The sequence below is a fragment of the Lissotriton helveticus genome, chromosome 9 (assembly GCF_964261635.1).
Source record: "Lissotriton helveticus chromosome 9, aLisHel1.1, whole genome shotgun sequence".
Taxonomy (NCBI): Eukaryota; Metazoa; Chordata; class Amphibia; order Caudata; family Salamandridae; genus Lissotriton; species Lissotriton helveticus.
The window spans coordinates 225,152,991-225,174,440 of NC_136070.1; the positions used below are offsets into that span (position 1 = coordinate 225,152,991).

At 44.8% G+C, this 21,450-nt stretch overlaps 1 protein-coding gene across 4 annotated transcripts in view; it reads left to right on the forward strand.

Annotated features, from left to right (window-relative positions):
• Positions 1 to 21,450, forward strand: part of SEC23A (SEC23 homolog A, COPII component) — an 891,592-nt gene that overhangs the window by 50,273 nt on the left and 819,869 nt on the right. For all 4 annotated transcript variants that reach the window (XM_078659766.1, XM_078659768.1, XM_078659769.1 and 1 more), the window contains 2 exons: positions 7,204 to 7,446; positions 11,136 to 11,193. In XM_078659766.1, the coding sequence (XP_078515892.1) occupies positions 7,226 to 7,446; positions 11,136 to 11,193 (279 nt within the window). In that variant the 5' untranslated portion in view covers positions 7,204 to 7,225. The remainder of the gene's footprint in view (positions 1 to 7,203; positions 7,447 to 11,135; positions 11,194 to 21,450) is intronic.

Sequence of the window (21,450 nt, forward strand, 5' to 3'; positions counted from 1 at the left end):
CCCATGGTATATGTCCTTGCATTAAGTGCTGCTACACAGCTTTTGTGAATTCCCAAGAATTCATAAAAGTAGGAAAAGAAATAGTACTCCTAGAAAATATTTGTGAGCTGCATTTTAGCATGAGCAAATATGCATGTGTAGATTTGCTCATGCAAAAATCTGAGTGTTTGCAAATTCACTTTCCCTCCAACCACTTTTTTCCCAACTCTGGAAGAAGGCTTACATCTGACATTGTCAGGAGTAAATTTCCAACATTTCTCAGTATCGGAAAAGATTAGAGAAGAGACCCTTAAAACATGCAAGTTAGTAGGTTTGCACAGACTCAAAAGGGCATTCTAACCCTCGAACGATTGCTTACCACTACCTTCAGCCCCAGGACGTAGATGTGTGGAAACGTGACAACATAAGGGCATTGCAAGTATTCAAACACTACTGTGGTATAAGCCCTGGCAAAATCAGAGAAGCTAGTCAGAGCTCTTATATAATGAGAATGCTGACATAATTTGTCGCCGCACTACATGGCAATAAAGGGACAAGTGGATTTTGTTACAGGACAAGTAGATTTATGAAGCAACCTGCCCCATGGCCAAGTAGATATTTTAATAAATTCCACACACCTGCACTTTATTGAAAATGTATGCGGACCTTTATCCAGTTAGCTTTTTAGGTCTCGGCTGGCGTGGGCTGCGCACATGCGCAGTCTTGTTGGCGAGATTGAATGATTTAGAGGGCTTTCAGTATCGGGCTTTAAGCCCCGCCCCTCTTTCCCATTGGCCGGCGTCACCGTTTATGCTAAATGGTGGCCAGCCATTGGGAAAGAGATTTCTGTGACGTGCACTTTTGCCTTTTGCGGACGGCCCACTTGGACGGGCTCGACTGCCTTCCTTCTGAAGTAAAAGGTTTCTTATCTTTATGGGGCCATGTGTTTCAAACACATGGCCCACTAAAGACCAGAGATCCTCTTTTACTTTCAGTACCGTGCCGTGCTTGTTCTATAAGCCCCCGCTATTTTTAAATAATAAGAAAGAGCCCAGAGAAGGCAGTGGCTGGCTTTAATTTTGCTGGTCCGGTAAGACCGGCTTTTATTCCGTCTCCTGAAACCCATTATCGCACCTGCTTTGAAAAGCACAGGCTAAGGACAATACTGAGCTCCCATTGCAATCTATTGCCCCCTCACCAACCCCCCCACCCCCCCTCCCCGAAAAAATCGTGCCATTGCTGGTAAAGGGCCTGAAACGCGTGGCTTGCAGAGCAAGATGCGCCCAAGCCTGACAACTTCCAAGTTGCTGTTATTTTTGGTGGGGGAAACCTTTTTACCTTTCATAACACTCTCTGGGAGGGCGCTCTACACGAAGGTAGGAGGAATTTTGGTCCCTTTTTGGGTGCGTTTAAGTAGGATGTTGTTGTTTCTCAAGCATTGTTTGTCTGCGACCAGATAATTGCAGTTGTGCACGCTGATAGTATCAAAGCGTGAAAAAATAATGAAATAAAATAAAGTGATGCCGGCTCTGCCAGGCAGAGCATTGTTTCTAAGAAATACCAATTGCATCCTTGACCCTCTCGCTGTTATTGGTTCTTTTTAATTCCGGGGAATGGGGTTCTTTTGTGTTGATTACAGCGGTGAGAGGGAAGGCAGACGGTTTTCTTGCGGTTGTCACAGAAACGTCTCATTGCCTTGTATAAGATCGCCTGCTTTTATCTCATTTCCCAAAGCCACCACGGCTATGCCCGACAGCGGGGAAAAACACGCGAGGGTGGCACGTTCGCATTTGTGACCACTAGGTGGCGCCAGAGCCTTAACTTGTAAAGCGGAGATGATCTCATCTCTGTTTGTCCAAATCTATACACACCGATCGAACACCAAAACATTAGTCAGAAGGTTGACTGAACAGGTACAAGAGAACAGTTTTGCCATTAAGATAACTTGGGTGTCTACTGCATTCTCCGAACTCGGAGCTGCTTATTTCTCCCCTGAGGCGGAAAGCTGGGGGTTCTTGCTGTCTCTGTTGACCAGAACTATCCACATAATTCAGTAAGTCTCCCCAGAAGTAAGCAATTTTAGCGCTACGAGGCCTTCGGGTAGATTTGCGCTCTATAAAACCCCTTTCATTTCATTTCATTTCATTTCATAATACTCGCTTTTCAGCTCAATAAGGCATTATACTTTGTCTCATCCACAAAGCTGTTTGCCTATTGTTACCATGCAAAAGGTTAAATTACTCATTACACAAAATTTGAAGGAAGATTCCTTCACGTGCAAGGCTTGCCTCTGTGAAACTCTCTTCCGCTGCATGTTTGAATGGAAAGTGACTTTCTCAAATTCACAAGTCAGTAAAAACCCACCTGTTCATTAGCAGGCAGACTAGCACCACCTCTTGAGGGCAGGCACCTCTTATTGAGGATGCGGACAGGCTTGTCTTCATAAGTAGCTCTCTCCCTTCAGCTAGTCTCCATTTCTCGTGATTTGACCCAGAACTAGTCAGCCAGCTGCCTAGAACTGACTTTTCCCTATCTTGCAAGCAACCCTTGAGTTTGCTTCCTCTTCTCTGAGGCCTCATTTAAAAGCGACCAGTCTGCGGTGCAAGGATACAGAGCAGACCAAGGTGAAGCACAGAGCCAACAGAGCTGGCACTGACACCAGAGGACTGTTGGCAGTGTGTGCCGTGGGTGGCAACTCCACTTCACAGATTAATGTATGTGTGAAGCCGAACTTCTCTGTTGTTCAAGGTGATCGCTGGATGCACCGGAGAAAAGGAGAGCGGGGGGCTTAAAAGAGGGGCCCTCTGCATTCCTCTTGTTTCATGTGGGACTTTTAGCGTTTGCTGAACTACCATGCTTTCTTTTGTAGCTCTCGGCTGGCGTAGGCTGCACACATGCGCAGTCTCGCTGGCGAGATTTAATGATTTAGAAAGCTTTCAGTATAGGGCTTTAAACCCTGCCCCTCTTTCCCAATGGCCGGTGTCACTGTTTATGCTAAACGGTGGCCAGCCATTGGGAAAGAACTTTCCGTGAGGTGCACTTTTGCGGCCCACTTGGACGGGCTCGTCTGCCTTCCCGTGTGTTGCAAAAGGTTTCTTATCTTTATGGGGCCATGTGTTTAAAACACATGGTCCCATAAAGACAAGAAATCGTTTCCCGACTCACAGAAGTGAAAGCGTATCGTGCTTGTTATCAGGTTGCTGGGGGAACAGGCTTGTGTTGAAGTAAAGATTACAGAGATAGCCCCCGCTTCAGACTGACACCACAGCTCCATTATGTAACACTGTATTTCATTCTCACAGCAAGTTCTTGAGCGGCATCCAAGCCCCTCGCTTATAACAGCAGTAGCCACCGCTGGCTTATCTTGAAAATGCAGCAACCGTCAATCTTGCTTTAAGAAAATGTAACACAAAGATTAAACTGTTTCCGTTACTGTAGACGTGTCTGCCCAGGCGCGCCAAAAAAACACAATGCGGTGAAAACACGCGTTATGATTTATGCACCGAGTTCAAATGAACACCCTTGGTTTTTTTATCAACAATGCTTTCTGGGACTTTTAATAGCTCCTGTATGCATAGTGCTGTTGCATTACAAAGCAAAAACTGGCATTTCCATATATATTCAATTAAACCCCAGTGTACCTGTGACATGTGCGGGCGACTTATTTCTCAGTGTTTAAGATCTAATTTGATTGTGTTCTCCGCCTTTTATTTGCTTCCGGGCTGACGAAAGGACGCACTTTCCATCTGTAGGACCAGCACATTGAACCGCACGTCCCATCCGTTCCTCACTCAACTCCACCATTGGCACAGATCCTTTCTGGCCTGAAGGTAGGAGTGGAGGGTGGCCCAGGTTACTCAATGGCCTCGTTACTCCCGGCACCCTCTGTGGCAGTACCGGTGTCTGTAACATATCCTCTCAGTGACAAACTCTGATGTTTTACAGGGATTTCCACTTCATTCTGACACCCCATGCTACTTGATTTAAGAACCTGATACTCTCCTTCAAGATTTTTTTCAAAAACCCACCTCTTCGGATTATTGTTGGGTTAATAACATGGTCATCCAACTCAGAAATAACATCTAAACAAACCTATGTGTTGTAATTATGTCTTTCTTTATCTTTTGACCTTGTTTTGTAACTAGAGCTTATGGTGCTTATGTTATAAGACCGTTTTACATAATGCACACTGAATCCAGTTGCCTCAGCAGTGTTGTAGAAAATCAAACAATGAAATAAAATTAATAGCTCTGCCTTTTAAGTGTTATTCCTTTTTGTCCTACTGTTTATGACTTCTATCTCCCCTCCACCTCCTAAAGTAATCCTTGACTGCTTTACCGCTCTATCTACTTGGAAAGTGAAGACTTCAAATGGAATGCTTGACATTTGATAATCAAAGCAATAGTACCCAAGTGCTCGAAAAAAGTAATAACGAACAGTTACTCACCAGAGAACTGACCAGTAATTACACGCCATCCCAGAAATTGAAGAAAGGGGGACAGAGCATGTCCAAAATATGTATTTGGAAAAACAGAGTTTCAGCCCAATCCCACTAGTTGGCATCTTATTGCCTTTTTCGACTTCAGGCCTCTGCGGGCTATTCAACTCCGTTCTCAAGGCCAGGCCTTTCCCCATGTTTCCCTTGAACACATCCTTCTATCAGGCTAATACATATGAAGATAAATGCACAAAAGAATTGGCTTTGTCTTCTCCACTTGCAACCTCAATTATTGGGCAGCACACATGATTGGCTGTGGTGTTTATCACATGTGCCTTAATGTCCTGGCTACTGTTGCATTACTTACGTTATGCCTAATACCCCTCCTGTGGTATATGTCATCAACCAGGACTCTCCAGCCATCTCTGTCCTCTGCTTTTCTTTCAGTCTGACTCCAGGTATAACCCATCTCCTTGCAGTCAGCCTTGAGATGTCAATACTAGGTTTTTCTTGGCCTTCCTCATTTCCTTTTCCTGTGAGGGTTCCAGGTGAGAGCTTGTCGGGCGGTGTTTAATGCAATCTTGTGGAAGGTGTGACCTAGCCAGGCCTAGGGTCTTTCCGTGATTTCTTGATGAGCAGGGAGATGTAAACTCTGCTGCCATAGGTCAGTGTTCCTGATAGTGTTTGGCTAGTGGATTTGCAGGATTTTACTCCTACAAGTTTTGCTGAAGGTCTGGACTTCGTTATGGTGGTCACTGTTGTTCTCCAAGATTCCACTCCATACAGAGGTACAGATTTTACATTGGTGTAAAAAGCCTGATCTTGGCGTACAGCATTATGTCATTGGAGCTCTGAATCTTCTTTAACTGAATGAAGGCAACCCTTAATTTGCTGATTCTTGCTTTGGCGTTGGTGTCTGTACCACCCTGCTTGTCTGTGACTCTGCCCAGGTAGGTGAAGGCCTCCACCTCTTTCAGTGCCCCACCTGCAAGAGTGACTACCGTTGTGCTGGCCGTGTTAGCCCTCAGAATCTTGGTTTTTCCCCTATGGCTGTCGAGGCCAAGTTGTGTTGGTGTGAATGTTACTTTGTTGGTCTTCCCTTGCATCAGCAGATGGATATGGGAGAGTAAGGACCTGTCGTCTTTGAAGTCCAGATGGTCAAGCTGCATCAAAGGGATCCACTGGATCCCATTTCTTTTTTTTGCTGTAGATGTCTTCATGACCCAGTCTTTGGTCAGTAGGAAGAGAAAAGGCGAGAGCAAACAACACTGGTGGAGTCTGGTCCTCACTTTGAAGGCTTCTGTGAGTTGTCCTCCTTGGATTCTCTTGCAGGTCATTCTCTCGTAAGAGTTCCTGATAATTCTTGCAAGTTTATGTGGCACACTGTATTGACGGACGAGTTTCCAAAGGGTCTCCCTGTCCATGCCTTCTCATAGTCTATGAATTTGACATAAAGGGGGTAGTTTCAGTCCATCGATTGCTCAATGATGATGCACAGTGTTTCAGTCTGGTCTGTGCAGGATCTATCTTTGTGGAAACCAGCTTGCTGGTATTATAACTGAGAGTCGACTTGTTCCTTCATTCTGTTCAGTATGACTCTGTTCAAAACTTTGCCTTGGGTTGATAGAAGGGTTGTCTGTAATTTGCTCTGTTACTGAGGTTCCCTTTCTTGACAATCTTTATCAGATATCCCTCCTTCCAGTCTAATGGCAATTTTTCCCCTTCCCAGATCCTTCCAAACATGGGATAGAGCATGTCTAGTGATGTTTTACTGTTTGCCTTCAGTGCCTCTGAAGGCATGCTGTCAGATCCTACTGTCTTCCATTACTCAGATGTTTGATGGCTCGCCATATTTCTTCTTTGGTTGGTCTTCTGCAGTCAATTGGCATGTCCTTGTCATTTGGCTGTATGTCTTGTCTAGAATGCGGCACCTGGCTGGTTCAGCAGATCTTCAAAATGCTCCATCCATCTTCATTGTTGGCCTTGATTAACAATGATTGATTTCCCGCTTTAACAGTCTTTCTGGCATGCTGTATCTGAAGGAGAGTTTCCTTGGTATGTGACAGAGTTCTTTTAAGTGTCCATGACTTGCTCCATCCTAGGCTTCTGTGGCAAGACCATTGATAAATCTTCGCGTGTCTGCTCTTAAGCTTCTCTTTGCTTCCTTTTTGCTTTAAGTGTATTTGCCTTGAACTTTCACTTTTTTTGCTCTTGTTTGCTGGTGTTAACTGCTTTTTCCTTTCTCGTTGGGTTTTGCAGAGAGTCTCGGTTGGGATTCATTCTTTATGCTAGGGTTTGTTAGGACCCTGTACCTCCTAGCAGGTTGATTTAATTGTTTATTTGATTTTCTCCAAGAAGGTCTCTGCCGTCTTCTAGTTCTTGAGGTCTACTTTTCACACTTTACTCTCCAAATGTAGCTTCAATGAGAAGGTAAAGTGTACCACAGGTTGTGATGGTAGATTTTGAACACTTAAAAGTCTTCAGATTCTACTGCTCCAAATGGGTCCTCTCTAAATGGCCACTGGCACACTTCAAATAAGAAGAAAATAGATACTCTGCTTTATTCACAGAGAGCTGAAAATAAGCAATGATAGGTTCGGTATAAATGGGGTCTATTGGTCACCAACGTGGCTGCCTTAAGTGCGTTTAACAGTGATTTAAGTCCTAAAATACAAATGTTAGCAAAAGGGAATTCTTCAAAAATGTCAATTGATTTTTTTTAAATGTAAATGCAATATTTACCATACGTCTCATTAAATTATTCATTATTTGTGTTCTTCCTACAGATCTTTTCAAAGGATTTTAATAATGACGACTTTCTTAGAATTCATACAGCAGAATGAGGACCGCGATGGAGTTCGATTTAGTTGGAATGTTTGGCCTTCAAGTCGGTTAGAGGCTACCAGAATGGTGGTTCCAGTGGCTTCTCTCTTCACCCCTTTGAAAGAGCGTCCAGATCTACCACCTATTCAGTATGAGCCTGTGCTTTGCAGTAGGACCACCTGTCGTGCTGTTCTGAACCCCCTATGGTAATTAAAATAGAATTTGTTATTAATGCATGTTTGTTTCTCATCTAGTTTTACATTGCTTGCGGTGAGCTGTGTTTAATTCTTCTTAATACTTGAGAAGCTCCTGTTTAAAAGTGGTAACAGTAGCAACAAGCATTTACAATGCAATGGTCTCGGCATTGTTAAAGTTAGAGCTATTGGCATTGCTCATGACAGGGACGGGTCAATAGATACTTCTATAGATACAGCAAGGCCCACATTTACTTAAGGTTTGTGCAAGAGATCTTGTGACACAAGTAGCAGAGTAAATCAATTTTTGCATGAAAAACGCCTATGCAGTCAGGCACAGGCAATCGGTATTATGGTATATTGCCTGAAGTTCCTATTTGTACTGGGGTTTTTTCCCTGAATCACGCATCTTCCATGTCTGATGTCTGTGCTGCTGTCTAAAAATAGGAATGTGTACTGGAGGATGTACAGCGAGTATACGCTAGGCATGGCTGGCTCACTTAGTGTGTGTGCAAAATGGAGTGAGGAATAGGAAGCGGCGTGGCCGAGGCTGCTCACTTTCACTCTGTATAACACGCGGCTCGCCGTGGCACACATACTGCGCAGTGATATCGGGGTGTGCGTGGGGAATGGGGGACTAGGAAAGGGCTGTCACCGAGGAAGATGAAGACACTTCTTGAGTAACTTGTCAGATTGATGTGGTCACTTGCCCTCTCTGTACACGTTTGTCACCGAAACAGGGGGCGTTAGAAAAGGCTGACCCCGAGGTTAGTGAAGCCATCTCTCCTGGGGCTTGCACTTCGTTGTGAATTACTTTCACTCAACCCTCGTGCGCCAGCCTCCAGGCGCAGCGCGCAGTAATGAAGAGGCAGAGCAGCGAGTGTTCGGGAGGTGGGGGCAAAGGCGGTGCTGTCTCTAAGGCTGGTGAAGACATCTCGTCGGTCCCACGTTAGTTGTGAAGTTTACATACACTGCCCACTGTTAAACAGATTTCCTCTAATGAAGTGTCTAGTGCTCAGGCCATATCATCCTAATCCTTGGTGGCAGTTCATTGCTCAACTGCCAAAAAAGACCACCCTCTGGCCTTCTCCCGCCACTCTGGCCGCTAAACAGAGGGATGTGCCCAGTCTTAATAAAGCCAGATCGTGTGTGAGCTGACATGCAAATATAGGTCATTGCATATGTAAATGTGTGATTACGAGCCTGCATGCCAAAACAAATTAGCGAGACTTTTCTCTCAGCATGCGGTTGTCACACTGGTTTAGTAGTTCACGCTAATATTTGTCAAGTTGCTGTGCAGATGAAAGTGCAATTCCTATTCCAGCTTGGAAATAGTGCTTCTAAATAAATACCATTTAATGAAGCTGTGTGAAATGAAAGACCCGCCTGTGTCGGGAAATATGTGCGTTTACACCTAACATCTAGTTTAGGTCGCCAGAACCGATTGGACGTGTGGCTTTGAACTGAACTAGTGCTGGCTACTCGGTGACGTTACGTTAAACGTACTCAAGATTCCAGCCCGCATGAGTGCCTCATAATATTCCGGAAATGTTTTTTGCAAAATGGAAAGATGGCACCTTTTTTGGTTCTTCTTTAACGCATGCCCAAGGAGCAGAACAATATGAACATATTTTATATTTTAATTTATATTATTTTATTTTTTACTTGTCCTAATTATGCTCAGTTTTTTAATGTCTCGTTTTCAACTATGTTCCCGCGCCCTTTATTACATGCCTCTGTTGTGTGTGTTAAATGTTTGCTACCCTTCATGTTACTGTTAATTCTCACATAAAGCTAATTGGCTGAAGATGGGTCCACTCACCTCCTACGGTAGCAGGGCATGACATTTCTTTTTGTGATTGTAGAGCACACCTTTACAATGCCTGTATTTATTCGTATCAGTATGGTTGGTTTTAGTAGATAAAAAACACGTTACAGCTCTTGAAACGATAGCCAATCCTCGTCTGTAAGCCTGCCTCCGCCTCTCCCGCACTCAGTCTCCTCTTTAGCAGCGCCTCGCGCTGGTATGCAGACTCCCCCTGCATTCCAACAGGCGCGCGTCGCGATCCGGGCTGCATGCAACAGTGTTGTTGTCTTTGCTAATGTCTTGTCCCGGTATCTTCCTTTCCTCCTGGAGTCCGACTTCCAATGTGAATAAGAGTCTTATTTGAATCCAACCCACTCGATCGCAGAGCTGCTGAGATGCTGGCATTGTGTGCTAGAGGGCAATACCAGTCTGACTGCACTCCCTGTTGGATCACTGCATGAGGGGAATGTACAGTCTTAGCAATGGAGAAACAGTTGCTTAATTAGTGCTGGTGGTTGCATGGGATGTGCACCGTCACTCATTTTTGCGGACAGTGACTCACTTATCATCATCAAGCTTTGGCAGAGAGCACAAAAAACGAAAAGCAGAAAATATAGAAAGAAGTAGATAGATGGGAAAACAGTAACACCGGGAGAAAGCAGAATCATTGCTGGATATTAATTCTACAATGAGAACGTAAGTATGTAAAAACGTTATTTCTGAGGCGGTAAAAACGCTGTTGTGCTGAAGTGTAACGGTCCCTTACTTATCCGCACCTGGCCTCCTTGTCACGCCACGGGCTTTGTTACCGGGGCGGCTCTGCCCTCTTGTGGTCAATCTATAAACACCCACTCCTGCTTGATAGGTGCGAATCCTTCGCGGAATATCTTCTCCCGAGTACATAAAGTCTACCTTGATATTTCTACTTGTTTTAAAAGTGTGGCGGTGTAACTAGATGCACCCGTGCTCCAATAACCAGAGCAACAATGGAGATAAACTTGCGGAGTACTTGCCGCGCGCTGGTATGCAGACTCCCCCTGCATTCCACCAGGCGCGCGTCGCGATCTGGCCTGCATTAGAAGCTGTGGAGACAAGACCTGGCCGCGCGCACAACGTTATCCTATGGGAAAACGCTGCGCGCGGCCAGGTCTTGTATCCCTTCGGCGTTCTCAGACTGCTGAGATGCCAACTATAGTTCTCTGGCGAGAACGCGCTTTTCAAGCGTGTTATAGCCGAGACCTAAAAAAGAATAAAAAGATACCAGCAGAATCTGTCTCGCACAGAAAATGTCTTGATTTGAGACAATTTCTGCTGTAACAAATCTTATCTAGGTATCGCGCACAAAAATGTACCTGCAATCCTGGCACACCATATTCGCCCTCCAAAAGCGCAAACTCGTGAAACCTCTCCTCAAAATACAGTTCTGCACACCCCGGTTTAGACATGGAAGTGTTAGCTCTGGTTTCATTGATCATTTTCATTTGTCTGTCAGAAGACATTTAATTTTCTCAACAATTATATTGTCCCTGGTAAATGTTTGCTAAGATAGTGATGGGCCTCTTCAATGAGCATTTAGGCTATTGGCTTCTGAATGGATATCTGGTGAGATTCCCAAAGGAACGTGATTCTTTGTGGAAGAGCTCCATTTTCTTGATATTTCGAAGCTTTCACAACTGCAGTATTACAGGTGATAAAAGAGGTGAGATGACCTGCATTCTGATTGTTTGAAGTACCTGCTGATAGCATCATATTGTCCACACTGAATGAGTGTCTACTCGCTTATTGTTGCATAATGGTCCTGTTAAAGAATGAAGCTTTTTAGTCTGCCTTGTGAAATAATTAAGTATTCAAGTGAGATACCTTACTCATTGTGTCTTATTGTTGTTTCTATTAGTCAGGTAGATTACAGAGCAAAACTTTGGGCCTGCAACTTTTGTTATCAGCGAAATCAGGTATGTTAAATTGTGTTTCACATTTTCATAGTACATTCAATCTAAGTTTGCAACTCAGTTAGTCATTATGGACTTTGTCGATAAATACTTTGAAATGGGCAGACCACCAATTTCATTAAATCTGCGTATTTTTACTTCAGTCTGCGTAACTCTAAGCCTTATTGTTTGAAGGAATCGTGAATAAAATCCAAAGTTTGCAACGTTTTAATGTCTTGCAAATGTTTAGTAATCCAAAGAAAGGGAGGATATTCAATTTGTTTGTCTTTTTTTTTGTTTTAGTTAAAACATTTTTTTTATTGAATTTGAACATTTCAGGAAGTACACAGGTTAGTGTAATACAAGTCATGCATATCGATGCACACACCCAGTAAGATTACATCTTACAATGTACCGCTCAGCACGCAGGGACCTTGCGGGTTGGACACAGTGTATACTTTACAACAGCCGTTAATTAGGGAGGATATTCATTTTTAAAGCACCTCACTCTCAGTGGAAAACCTGAAGACAATTGAGTATATGAAGATTTAAAGTACAGTGTTAGTTTATGTAAGTAAAACATCTCTGCAAGAAGTGGGAAAGGACAAATTATGTGCACTGGAATTCTTAAACTTAAACCACTTAAATTGTCATTTTAGAGTTTAATATTTTTGTTAAGGTGAAGGTTGACTAAGAATTGAACGATTAAATTTAAGGGTGAAGGATCAAGTGAAAAGTCAGAGATCATCAGTATATAGAGAAAGCCTAAGTTGTAACAAGGCAACTGAAGTATGTTTTCTTGATAATTTTAAGTGACAGTGACACTAAAAGGTAGAGGTAAAGTAATTGAGGCAAGTGGTGGCATGATCGTTCAGCTTTTTGCATAGTTACTTTCATGAGGCCTGGAGTAAAATAGTCTTGGGCATAGTAGGTGGACAGAGTTGATGGGCCTATGGAGCTGAACCACTTAGACAGCAGCTAGGCAGGGTTTTTTTGTATTGTTTTGGCGGTACAGAGGATAAAGCATTTATTCTGAAGTTCTGTCTCCCTCTCTGAGCTAGTTGGAAATGCCAGTACCATAGGCAGAACTGGAAAAAAATCTCAAAAAGATGCTGTCTCTTTACTACTATTGGAAAGAGACCAAGTATGAGCCTTGCCCACCTCCCCACCACCACTCCACCAACAAACAAACCACATCCCTGCTTTTCTACCTATCAGTGGGACAGTGGGAGAGCTTTCCTGAGAAGTGACATTTCTTGGGCATTGATTTTTTTCTTTGATCCCTCAACTTTCTGGGAATTTTGTTTTTATCCAGTATTATGGGTATCTTTCATAGATTCACATGCCTGAATCATTCCCCGTCGTCGGGGTGGGAGTCCCCGGTAAATAATTATAGTAATGTCACTTGGACATATACTTAGTACTAGGCCAGAGGCCTCACATTAGTAGCCTATCTAGGTCCTTATGTAAAAAGAACCAAACTTTGGCCAGTAGCCAATCAGCCACTATCACCCTCCTCACCTTCCTGGAGGGAGCCCTAGTCCCTCAGATTTTCTACCGCACGTCGTGCTACGGGAGTCTCCTCTGAGCTCTGCTCAGGTTTCTTCTTCTATCTTTGGATTTTCCTAATATACTCTTCAAGTTTAGATTGGAAGGGAGTATTGGTAGTTAATATGTCTGCTACTCCTAAAAAAGGGCTGTTTAGACCCTGTGCCTCTTGTAGTAAAATGAGGCTACATATAGAGGACAAGCATGAAGATTGCTTGTATTGCCTCTATCCTCCACATTCTGCCAAGGAATGTAAGATTTGTCGCACTCTCCCGGTCAAGACATTGAAGGACAGGGAAGGGCGTCTGCTTCTGTGGCTCCAGAGACTGAAGGACAAAGAGCATCTAGTCTCCTCAGGTGAGAGCGAGTGTTCCTTCAGGAGTTTCCACTCCTCTCCTAAAAGGCCTCTACAGACATCTCCAGATCAGTCTGTTGCGCCTCATCACAAGAAGCCAAAGTCCATGGAGAGTCATCCTAAGGTCAAGCCTCAGAAACCTTCCCTTCAGGTGACAGACTTCAAGAAGCCTGCTATAGTGTCTTCTGGCCTGCCTGTGACGATGTCAACAGTCTCCATCTCGACATCCACGGCGTCTACTTTCTCCATGGCATCGACTACTACAACATCGTCGACGATGGGTAGGTCAATACCTTCTGTCATTCCTGTCAAAAAACCGTCGACGTCGCTTCCGACGGCGCTCCCGTCGACGCCTGCTTCATCGTCGACGAAGGCGAAGCTTCCAGCGTCAACGAAAATCCCATGAAGATCCCGTCGTCGACGAAGATACCGCCGTCGACGAAGACTACCTCGTCGGCGAGGACACCGTCGACGGGCCCGTCGACGACGAGACCGTCGAAGAAGCCATCGTCGTCGACTACTACATTGTCAGCGCCGCCGTCGACGAAGAAATCGTCGTTGTCGACGAGGACATCGACGACGATGCAGTCGATGATGAACATGCCGGACAAATCATCACAACTCGTAGATGCTCCACCGTCGACGGACACCGCGTCAACGGACCTACACTCTAAGGGCTCTCCTTCATTGAAGTATGCTTATACACAATTTAAAATGTCATCATGTTTAGTGACACCAGAGATGACCTCACCCAGCAAGGTCCAACAGCTGCTGCCAACGCAGTTTCTAGACACAGAAGATCCTGAAGCCATGTTTCCTATAGCATCAAGTCCCTCTCATCTTAACATCAAAGTTCATGAGAGTTCGGACTATGAAGATTTTGAAGAGATTACAATTCAAGAGACAACTCAACAACATACCACTGTTCAGCCTATGGTGTGCCTTCCAGCTTCAATTGTTTCTGACCTCCAATTTCTAATTTCAGACTATAAACAAAGATTTCCATCATCTTCTTCTGCCTCTGCTGTACAGGTACAACAGGAAACGCCAACTCCTCAACGATCACCCCCGCTAGTTGTGCGTCAAGAGCAAGAGACATTACCTCCTCAAATTTCTTCGGGTGAGGATGAATATGAGGAAGAAGTGAGAAATGATGAGGCCCAAGAGGAAGAAGGTGAAATACATGATGATGATGATGATGAGTACGATGATAACGTTTCCCCAGACCAAGTACAGGACGATTCACCTCCTGAAGACTTAGGGGGATTCCATAATATCGTAGGAAGAGCGGCTGCAAGGTTCAACATCCAAATTGCATCGGAAACGCAGGACTGTTTCCTTCATGATTTTAAAGAACCTTTTAAGAGCTCGGCTCGCTCCATTCCAGTAATCGATTATATATGGGAGCAAGGACTAAAAATAATGAAAAATCCTTTCTCTCTCATTCCAGTGCCGGCTAGGCTTGAAAAGAAGTACAAGGCCCCGGGCACTGCGCCTGCATGTTTAACTGGCCAAACTAAACCTGATTCAGTTATATCTCAGGCCGCTCAGCGCAAGTCCAGCAATCCGTCAGCGGCAATGACAGCCCCTCCTGATAAAGAAGGAAGAAACCTTGATGCCATTGGCAAAAGATTTTCCTCCATGTCCGCCCTATCAGTCAGGGCTGCAAATTCTCTGGCATTAATAGGTCGCTACAATCGACAGATATGGGCAGATATAGCCCCATATCTAGGGGCGATCCCAGAAGACCAGAAAGACGAGGTTAAAAAGATTTTGCTGGAGGGCGAACGCTCTGCCTCAGAAATGATCGAGGTGGCCTTGGATATCGCTTCCACAGGCTTTCGTCAATTGGCGGGAGCAGCAGTTTTAAGGCGCCAGGGCTGGCTTAAAGCTACCGCATTCCGGCCTGAAGTGCAAGCCAAAGTTCTCGACATGCCATTTGATGGGGAGCTACTCTTCGGTGAGCATATCGATGACATGCTGCAAGGTATTAAGAAGGACACCGAAACGGCGAAAGCCCTAGGAACCCTACAATACAAGCAGAATTCCTTTCGAGGCTCCAGAGGTCGAGGACAACAGACTCGTGGCAACTATCAAGGTTACAAGTCCTCTTATAACTCTTCCCAGCAGTACAAGCCTCAATATCCGCAGAGGCAACAACAAGGACAATCTTCATACAACAAGTCTTCCTTTCGAGGAAGAGGAGGAAAGAAAGACAATAACAGACGCCAATGACTGCTTTCTCCAGCAGGCCTCCACCTCTTCTCCACAATTCGTAGTTGGAGGGAAAATTACAAACTTTCTTCACAATTGGAAACAAATTACGACAAATCGTTGGGTGTTGCAGTAAGTCCGCTTCGGACACACTTTGGAGTTTGTGGAACATCCTCCTCCGAATCCACCATGTCCTGTGCAACACAAGAATCTAACCATACTTCAACAGGAACTCTCACTAATGCTCCAAAAAAGAGCAGTGGAAAGAGTTCCTCGAGATCAGAAGGGGAGAGGTTTCTATTCCTGATTCTTCCTGATCAGAAAAAAGGAGAAGAAGCAGTGGAGACCAATACTGGATCTGAGAAACCTAAACAAATACCTCAAGAAGCAGTCTTTCCGTATGGTTACCCTCCAGGAGGTATTGCACCTACTCAATTCAAAAGACTATATGGTATCCTTAGACCTCCAGGATGCCTATTTTCATATCCTCATTCACAAGAGTCATCGACAATTCTTGAGGTTTGCAGTGGCAGGCAGGCACTACCAGTTCAGAGTATTACCATTCGGCCTGAAATCAGCTCCACGCATCTTTACAAAGTGTCTGTCTCCAGTAGCGGCTTACCTTCGCCAGCATCATCACCAAGTCTTTCCCTACCTGGATGACTGGCTCGTCAAAGCTCCTACTCGGACAGGCGTGGCCAGGTCCTCTACAGCCTGCATTCATCTCTTCGAGAACCTAGGCCTGACACTCAACCGGGAAAAGTCAAATCTCCGACCGTCACAACGTCTCAATTTCCTGGGGGCAACGTTGGATACACAACAGGAGAAAGCCTTCCCTTCCAGGGAACGTCAGGTCAAGCTGAAGACCCTGGCCATCCAAATTCAGACCAAAAAGAGAGTCAAGGTCCGACTCTTCAAGTCGTTGCTAGGAATGATGTCTTCCAACATTTTTCTCATTCCTCACTGTCGCCTCCACATGCGACCTCTACAGGAGGCCTTAACAAATCAGTGGATCCAAAGTACAGGATCCTTCGACGACTGGATCAAGATCACTCAGGTCATGAAGAAGGCTCTGAGATGGTGGTTTCTGGGCGGCAACTTGAACAAAGGCCTACCTTTTCTACTCCCAGTCTCTCCTTATGTGATAACAACAGACGCGTCACTGGAAGGATGGGGGGCGTTCCTTCAAGAACTGCAAGTACACGGTCAGTGGTCAGTGGCAGAAAGACAACTCCACATCAATTTGTTAGAGTTACGAGCAGTGCGCTTGGCACTTCGAGCATTTCTACCCCGAATCAGGAACTTCCCAGTGCTTGTGAGAACGGACAACACCACCACAATGCACTACCTGAACAAGCAGGGAGGTACTCGATCCAGAACGTTGTCTCGAGAATCTCAGCAAATTTGGATTTGGCTGCTCCAACACAACATATCTCTGCGGGCAGAGTATGTCCCAGGAGTAGACAACACCCTGGCAGACTCGCTAAGCAGGCAGCGCTCAATTTGCCACGAGTGGGAGCTCGACCAGAAGACGCTCGACTCAGTGTTCTCCCGTTGGGGCAAGCCTCCCCTGGATCTCTTTGCGACAGAAACCAACGCGAAATGCCAACATTATGCAAGCTGGTTTCCCCAAAAAAGGTCCCTAGGGAATGCCTTTTCGATGACATGGTGCAAAGTCTTTGCCTACGCTTTTCCACCGTTTCCCCTGATCCCCAGGGTTCTCCGGAAATTGAAAGCAGAGAGTTGTACCCTGATCCTGATAGCCCCAGCGTGGCCGCGCCAGCACTGGTTTACAGAACTACACCTACTATCGCTGGAACCTCCAATTCTATTCAGGATATGCCCACATCTCCTCACAATGAACCAGGGACAAGTCCAGCAGCCGGATCCAACATCTCTCAAATTATCGGCTTGGCTCCTGAGTTCAGAGAGTTCCAGTATTTAGATATCCCGCAGGAATGCAGGGTAGTCCTAGCTCGGGCCCGGGCTCCAAGTAATAATAAGACGTATTCCCTTAAGTGGAAAAGATTCTGTTTGTGGTGTAGGGCTCAGAAATTACATCCTTTCACTTCTACTCCAGCACAGATTCTGCCCTACTTGCTCCACCTAGCCAATTCAGGGCTGGCACACGCTTCAATTAAAGTCCACCTGGCGGCCATATCCCGGTTCAGACGTTCTTCGTGTGGAGCTTCACTATGGACCAACAGACTGGTCAAGCAGTTTCTGAAGGGGTTATTCAGAACTTTCCCTCCAGTACGAGCGTCACCACCTACATGGCAACTAAATGTGGTTTTAGCTCAACTAATGAAACACCCGTTTGAGCCAATCCACAGAACAGATCTTAAATATTTGTCATGGAAAACGGCCCTATTACTGGCGCTCACATCAGCAAGGAGAGTGAGTGAACTGCAGGCTTTTTCTGTGCAAGACCCTTTCATCCAGTTCAAGAACGACAGGGTCATTCTACGGACTAATCCTAAATTTATACCAAAGGTTCCGACCGCTTTCCATCTCAATGAACCTATTGTCCTGAGATCTTTCTTCCCGAATCCATCATCTGCGGCTGAAAGATCTCTACACTCATTGGACCTCAAGCGATGTCTCAAATTCTACATACACAGGACGGAGCACTTTCGGAAGTCCAACCAATTGTTTGTTGCATTTAGCAGGCCCAGGAAAGGCCTAGCATTGACAAAACAGAGCATTTCCAGATGGATTTCAGCGGCCATCGCATTCTGTCACCAACAGGCGGGCCATCCTCTGCCTACAAAGGTTCGAGCACACTCCACTAGAGCGGTAGCCACCTCCATGGCGCTTTTTGCTGGGGTACCCATTGTCGACATCTGCAGAGCGGCGACATGGAAGACGCCACATACGTTCACCAAGCACTACTGCTTGGATTCTGAACTTATGAAGGATGCAGCAGTAGGACAGGCGGTCCTACGTCATCTATTTCATTAGAGGTGAGCCTTCTTCTTATCATCCCACCTTCCAGGTAATTTATCGCACATTTCTTATCAGGTTGTGAGTATAATGTAAACTGTGTAACAACGTATGATAAGATTATTATGTCTTTCAAGATGTATTATGCGAAATGTGCTCATTATTGCTTGCTATTCTGATTCAGGCATGTGAATCTATGAAAGATACCCATAATACTGGATAAGAAATGCGTTACTTACCTGTAACAGCAGTTATCCAGTATTGGTATCTTTCATAGATTCACATGCAACCCACCCGCCTCCCCTGGAAGGGCTCACTTTTGTCTTCTCAGTAGGTACTACTTGGCACGGTGCTTACGAAAATCTGAGGGACTAGGGCTCCTTCCAGGAAGGTGAGGAGGGTGATAGTGGCTGATTGGCTACTGGCCAAAGTTTGGTCCTTTTTACATAAGGACCTAGATAGGCTACTAATGTGAGGCCTCTGGCCTAGTACTAAGTATATGTCCAAGTGACATTACTATAATTATTTACCGGGGACTCCCACCCCGATGACGGGGAATGATTCAGGCATGTGAATCTATGAAAGATACCAATACTGGATAACTGCTGTTACAGGTAAGTAACGCATGTCTTTCCATTTGAAGCAATGCTTGCATTGGAATGATTAAATTTCTGGATATCATCGCTGTTTAGAGAGGACTGTGAAACAAGGGCATGATGGAAATGTGTAGCTCAATGTAACCAGCCAACGAATGTGCAAGGCATCCTACTAGAGAATTCTCTCCTCCTCCCACAAGATATAGGAATTGATGACTGTGATTTGTCCTTGTTTTGCACAGAAATCTATTTGGGAACCCACAAATTGAAATGCCATTTGTGTATGAAACTGAGTCGCATCTGTCCTCTTGGACCTTGCTATTCTCTTTTAGATGAGATATTCAGAATCACCCAGTCATGTGACTAAGTATCGAGTTGACATAGGTAGTAAGACTTTTCTTTAACAGAACATCTGAGGAACCAGACATCTATTCCCTGACTAAGGAGAAAGAATTACCTAAGTCCCAGAAAGGTTGCTTTTAGCTGCTTTTGCTGGCCAGAAGCTGTGGATGTATATGGTCTTGCAGTGTACAGAAGGAGCCAAGATAAATATTAGCTGGAAAAAAAATTCTGTTTGGGAACAAGTCCTGGGGAGCTGGCAGTGGTCGCCTGACATGATTCCTAATGCAAAGTGTCCAGTAAGAACAGCTTCCCCCTTGCAAATCTGTTACCGCTGCCTTAAAGGAGTCCCTTCCAACCCCCCCCACACTTTCTATGTATGATTCCGAATCGATTGGTAAACCCATTTTGTGAGTAGTAAACACATTGTCGGAGGGCTGTGAGTGGGAGCCAGAGACTTGGTGCTTCTTGTGACTATGTGACGGCGAGAACACAGCCCCATTCAGCCCCTGGTTTAGAGAAATTCTTATAAACTCGTGTATGTGTTCCCCCCACAGAAATACTGCCGAGGGGTAAGAAGTGGAGCAATTTTACCTAACCAATAAAAACTAATCAAGGTAAAAAACACCCAAGTTGGGAAAGGATTGGAAAACCGGGACCAACACCCTGACGAAAGCCAAAAGCCATCCAGATGGAAGCGGTATAATGGTAGAAACATGTTGGTAATGGCAGTGGGGATATAGGGACCGTTGCCTTCCCGATATACCCCTAATCTTATTTTTTAACCCTGCCAGGGATCTACAAAAAGAATAAAATACTAAGAGGTTGATCCCTAGGTTGTTTTAATCTTTCACACTGCATTGTTTGGTCCTGTAATAGTAGGGAAGAGACCTCCCTGCTTTATCTGTTTTCCTTTTTTCTGTTATGTTTAAGTGTTATATGTGTATTATCACATCCTTTCCTCCCCTTCTTTTATCTTTACCCTCAACACCTGTCTTCGTCTTCGTCTAAAAAAAAGATTGCGCTCCATCTAGTGTGTTGGTCTGCACCTAGGTGTTTGATGCGGCCCAATGATGAAGCATGACACCGCAAGGTGTGTGAGGGCAGTATTAAGATTTTTGTGATCTTCCCCTGTTTTGCTATAAGGAACAGTACACACCCCTCTGTCTGTTTCCTTGTGCGGGTTCTCTATAGGACCAATACCCTCAATCCATGACTAGGTATTGTAAAGATGAGGTTATTTTTTATTTTTTTATATAGAATTTCTCTGTTGTGTGTGTTGATACTGTGAGTAAGGGAGTCAGAGAAACCTTAATCCCTTGTCTCTTTTTGCGTGTTATTCAGTAGTAGTAAACACATTTCTGTTTCGCAAAATGGGTTCAGTACTTAACAGTAAGCCATTTTGTGGTCACAATGCCCATGAATTTGAGAATTACTGGGTTGCAACTGAAAACTGGCTTTGGCCATTAGGCCGAGATTAGATAACAATGAGATGTAGATATTGGGATCTTGGTAATTAACATATTACATATTGTCAGTTTATTGCTTGTTGACGTGTGTACATGGCAGAAGAGGTAATGACGTAGGACTTAGATTCATTTACTTTTTTTGTAACAGATTACCATCACATGTGCATCCAGAAGGGGATTCTACTAGACGTTAGAATGAAAGCAAACAAACTAAGCACTAATCTCTGCGCTTTTGAACATTACCATAGCTCTTCATGGTTTAAATCTTTTTTTTATTGTCACAACTTCAGTTCAATACAGTAAGATATTCTTCAGTACTGGAGAGCAAGGTTATTTTAGGGCAGTTCCAGAGGATATGGGTAAGCTTGACCTTCTCTTCATATTGTCGCCAGCAGCCCTCGCTACGGGTCGGGTAACCCGCATGGAGCCTGATGGGGGTTTAATGCCAATAAGAGTTGATTTTTACCTCTGTTTCAATGTTAGATGTATTATAGGCAGATTGTCTTGCTCTATGGAAGACGTTGTGCCACTCCTTGCGAGAGCGCTAGCGTCCCAGTTCTGCTACCCTGCGCCCTGGGCAGGGATTTTGTCCTCGGTCCGTACAGGCCGAACCAGGGCATACAGTTCATTGATGAGAGTTTTTGCCTAGAAGCCATTTTTCGTATGCACCAGTGGCCGCTCAGCGCACCCTCTGACCGACAGATGCAGTAACCAGTGTCTGATGTGTAGATAGTGGGACTGTACATCCTCAGGGATGGAATAGTCCCTCTTGAGATTGCTGAGGGGGATGTGGCCCTCCTGATCAAAGAAGTGCCCT